This window comes from Limulus polyphemus, unplaced genomic scaffold (assembly GCF_000517525.1).
Source record: "Limulus polyphemus unplaced genomic scaffold, Limulus_polyphemus-2.1.2 Scaffold1231, whole genome shotgun sequence".
Classification (NCBI taxonomy): Eukaryota; Metazoa; Arthropoda; class Merostomata; order Xiphosura; family Limulidae; genus Limulus; species Limulus polyphemus.
The window spans coordinates 106,896-112,016 of record NW_013666841.1 but is presented as its reverse complement, the minus strand read 5'-3'; the positions used below and the strand labels follow the sequence as shown (position 1 = coordinate 112,016).

The following is a 5,121-nucleotide window of genomic DNA, read 5'->3' as shown; positions in this document are numbered from 1 at the left end:
CCAAACGAATATGCATCCTCATTCATCCTGGGACCTCTTTGATTCAAACATTTTCTTCTGTTATAATACCTTACTACTATACTATCAGCATGTATATTTAATTTCATTAGAAAATGATTTAAAACCTTATAGATTGATTTCAGTGAAACATTTAACTGAAAAAAACTTACATTAACATCACACTCTTAAACTCTTGTTCGTTGCTGATGTCCAGAGGTTTATTTGAAGAACAAACTATGATATCAGCTTCTGTGTACCTAAGGAGGAATGTTAAGAAACAACTCTACTCAAGAAATGGTTGTCGAAACCCCATTTTGCAAAACATTGACAGAGGAATAAAGTTGTAAATCAGATTGTATTAAGTAACCAGATTGGGTAAAGTTAGAAGACAGGTTCTATTACATAATAACAAGAATTAAAGCTAGAAGACAGGTTATATTACGTAACCACAGGAAGAATAAAGCTATAAGACGGGTTATGTAATATCTATCTTACTCGTAATATAGTTTGGTGAGGGTGAGTTCATTTGAATTTGTCATTGTTACTAGTTGTCAAAGTTTATTTTAGTTATTACTTTTCAAGTAAGTCTCCGGTGTTTCAGTGATAAGTTTAAGGACTTACATTGCAAAACTACGGGGTTGGATTCCCCGCATTAGATAGAGCGAAGATAGACCATTGTGTAGCTTTGCGCTCAAAATAATAATAACTGTTAAGCGTCTGTATTATACAACCTGGTTGTTTTCGAAGTAAATTCAAACCTGACATCAGTATACTTATTGAAATAAATAAAGAAGTTAATACGGAAGGTTAATCGTAGTTTACAAGAACAATTTGCATATTATAATACACGAACTTGACTTTACATATTTAGCACCAGAATATTTTTTAGGTGAGTTCACAAGCATTCGATAGAGCAATGCCGATAGCTTAACAATCATATATATATATATATCACAACCCTTTCCGGGGAATAATATATATATATATACATAGGTGGCAGTACAGGGATACTATAATTTTGATCCAGTAGCGAAATGCCTCTTTAAATAGAGGCAAATCATGGCGTAACCCCCCCCCTCTTCCAAATTTAAACAGTCTATCTTAAAGATATGCAAAGTTTAGGACGTACCAGGCGCTATGTACAATGCAGCGATAGCATTTATAAGGAAATATTGGCACACCCACTTGGGGATGAAAAACCTCCTAAACAGCACTCCACAATAATCGTGATCACCTACACGACTGCCAAATGTTCCGATCAGCTGTGCACATTATACTTACAAAGATTTGTTATTTTAAAGCTGGTCTCCAAACATAAACTTGAACAAATAAAACAAAAAATAGCGATTTTCTACTAACTACCCAATTATGAAATCATAAAGACTCTCCAAAAAGGTGTAGTGAACGTAAAAAAAAAAAAGATTTTTCTTCAGGCTCTGTGATTACTGAAATATTTTGACAAAGAAATTAAAAGTGATATCTTAGTTACTGTTAGAAGAAAGAACTAAAATTAATTATGTTTTGAAAACTTCCTACACTATATCGCTGCTTTTCTATAGACCATGTAGAATAAAACCGGCATTTATACTATCCGACATACCTGAGTAGTCAACTGACTGTGCAGCCATGAACATTTTTGTGGCGTCATGTGAATTAATAATGAAAATATAGAACATTTTTGAATAAATAGAAATTCAAAGCCAGAAATATAGGAAAGTATAGAAGGTACATCTATATGCATTTTAAACATCATCTCTCACTTTTGATTTTAATTAATAAAATTAACACTTTTATCTTTACAACCTTAAATAATGACTAGGTGTATTCATAAAAATAAAAAATTAATAATAGAAAAACAATGAATATAATATCGAAGAGTAAGTCCATTTTTAAACTGATATACTAAACTTAGATAATGGATGGTTATATCACAACCATCGTAAACAATGCCTGAATGTGATAAAACATTCAGAATAAATAAAGTGAATGTTTCATTTAAAAAGATACACATAACACTTTATCTACACCATCTTGAACAATGCTTAGATGTGTGAAACTGTTTCAATAGACAAAGATGTAACAATAGAAATAAACTGATAGTGGCGCTGAAAAATAGTTCTTTTGGAGACTTGATATACTAAACTTACATAATGGATAGTTATATTGTAATAATCTCATACAATGAATGCAGTAAAGATTGTCTATAATAGTCACAAGCAAATCAATGGCTGTCACATCATGAATAAATATTTCTGGGACTATAGAAAAGATACCTAATGTGGATTTACTTTCTTGAAATTGGATGATTGATTGGATAACAGTTTCCTTTTAGATGATGAGCTAGACTCTGCATTTCCTTCATCCTTTGTTAAGGAAGAACTACATTTATTTTTCATTTTTCCTTCGTATAGACGATGCTTTACTACCACTGGCTGTTTTTCCCAGCTTCTTATCCAGTAGCTGTCCCTTTTGTTTTTTAACACTCCTTTAACTTTCACATATTTTGTTCATTTTTTTCTTAAGCTTTCTGTCTTTGCTGTGGTTGTAGTTATCATCATCTGTGCCACACCCACTCCTTTCATATTATTGTTTTCTACTGCTTATTTTGGCTTGCCATTTCCATCTTTAAACAATTCTTCTATACAGATTAATTAACTTCTTTGAATTTTAGTTTCCTTCCTCAACAATTCTTTCTCTTTCTCAGAAGTGAACAATGTTTGGTCTTATTTTTTATAACCTCTTTGCTTTCTCTTTTCTATCTCTATTTTTCGGCATTTTCTTCCTCCAGTCTTTGTTTATAGTTGCTATAAGCCATTTTAACAGATCTTAACACTTCACATTGAGTGGAACTTTATGGGGTTGAAGCCTGTTAGGGTCTAAAAACTGCACCATGTCCTTTACAATTCTTACAGCAATCACAGTTTCCTTCTCAATGGCTATTGTCTTTGGAAACACATTTCTTTCTATGTCTCATTTCCATGGGGCAATACTAATTCTTTCTTGACAAGAAGAGGCAGAAATTTATATTTCAAATTTCCGTTATCAATTTTTTCAAGAAGACTTGCATCGAGAAATGATCCATCCTTTTCCTGTCTTCTAGATCATCTTCTGTTTGGTACACTTTCCACTCATCTGTAATTTTAGTTACAACATTCTTTTCAAACAACAACTGTCTAGATAAAACCTCTACATCTGCGACAGAACCTTGATCAAATTTTTTCATTGGAGACAAACAGGCTAGCAGATTGATGAACTTGTTTCGAAAAGGAAGCCTAGTGATCAGGTACTTTGATACTGTAGTATAGAATGAGTGTATTCCAAAAATTTATCAGTTGGGAACTCTTTGAGAATATTTTCAAATAGAGGGATAACTGATAACAGAAAGAACATTGGACTTTTATGTCGGGTTGCCTTATGGCTTTCCTTATCCCTTTGAAGTTGATACTCTTTGGTACTGTATTTGAATCGCTCTCTAATTTTCACACATATTTCTTTATCCCTGATCAATGCTCAATGATGCACTTTAAAGCTGGTCCAATACTCAGCCAACGAACTTGTGTGCTCTTTATAAAGACTTCCTCTGGAAGGTCAAGGTGTATTTGTATGTCTTTTTAATCCTCCCTTCTTCCAGACAAGATACTGAATGGTCCAGATAAATCTATCGCTAATTGTGATATTTCCTGACCAAATTATATTATGCCTTTGCTGAAGACATTGTGCATTGCATGAAGATACCAGGTATCTACATTAGCAAGACCATTCCATTCTGAGTCAGCAGCTTTGACTAGTTTGGAAACTTCTCTAAGGATTGTCTTGTTAATATCACAGGCCTGCCATGGTTTTATTGTCTTGAAATTTTTACATGTTCTACCGTAATTCCTGTACTCTGAATCCGAAAATGATATCAATTTTTCTCCATTACGTACATATCTTTCGCAAAACGTCATAACGTAATACATAAAACAAAGACCACAACACGTAGTTTTGAGACTACAAGACGTACATTTCAAACACACACAAAAATGACTTGTTGCGAATGTTGGCCTCTTTGATTCAAACAGTGTTTTTCACGATTTTTCTTGTGTCAGAATCGGCCATGTTGGGATTGCATAGCGGAGACTTGTTGCGAATGTTGACCTGTTTGATTCAAATAGTGTTTTTCACGATTTTTCTTGTGTCAGAATCGGCCATGTTGGGATTGCATGACTTGTTGCGAATGTTGACTTTTTTGATTCAAATAGTGTTTTTCACGATTTTTCTTGTGTCAGAATCGGCCATGTTGGGATTGCATCACAAGAAAAACCGTGAAAAACACTGTTTGAATCAAAGAGGCCAACATTCGCAACAAGTCATGCAATCTCAACATGGCCGATTTTGACACAAGAAAAATCGTGAAAAACACAAAAAAATCGAAAACTATCTATATATCATTGCTTGAGACCTGCAAGAAGGTATCTTTGTAACAAATCCAATGTTAACTTATCAAAATATGGCCGAGTAACTGATGACACCCCCCCCCCCCAAGTTTTTAAGTTTTTGTGAGCTCTGACCCCCTTAAAAAACTCAAAATGGGCAAACCCAACTTTTCAAAGTCACTGTGTTGGGCGCATAAAAATATATATTTGTGCCAATTTTCATCTTGATTGCTGTTAATGTGACTGCTCAGGAGCCCAAAATATACATTTTGTTGGTCAGTTTACCGTTGACTATAAAATCTTTAAAAAGGCCTAAATTCAAAAAAGGAAAAGGTGTCAGGGTGAAATTCAAAATACACATTAATAGTATAGAAGTAAGATACTATAATATATTAGTTCAATTAACACATAAGATTATAACTTACTTGTATATTGTATTACAACTTATTATGATGTTTCTCTGGAATGAACAGTAGCCTAAAAGTTTGTTAACTCTACAATTTCCGATGAGTTTTGTTGCCCAATTGGCTTTTTAAATACATTTTCTGAACTGTTTATGTACCTAATTGGTTTGTTTGTTATAGGAGTATTGTATAACGATGTGAAATATATCATTGTTCAATGATTTTTGTTTGTTTGTTTTGAATTTCGCGCAAAGCCACACGAGGGCTATCTGCGCTAGCCGTCCCTAATTTAGTAGTGTAAG

General features: G+C 33.4%; 1 protein-coding gene across 1 annotated transcript in view; it reads right to left on the bottom strand.

Moving 5' to 3' along the window:
* Positions 1 to 5,121, bottom strand: part of LOC106462715 (E3 ubiquitin-protein ligase Rnf220-like) — a 67,431-nt gene that overhangs the window by 1,389 nt on the left and 60,921 nt on the right. Inside the window, exon 10 of the mRNA XM_022390038.1 lies at positions 171 to 257. Coding sequence (XP_022245746.1) covers positions 171 to 257 — 87 coding nt within the window. The remainder of the gene's footprint in view (positions 1 to 170; positions 258 to 5,121) is intronic.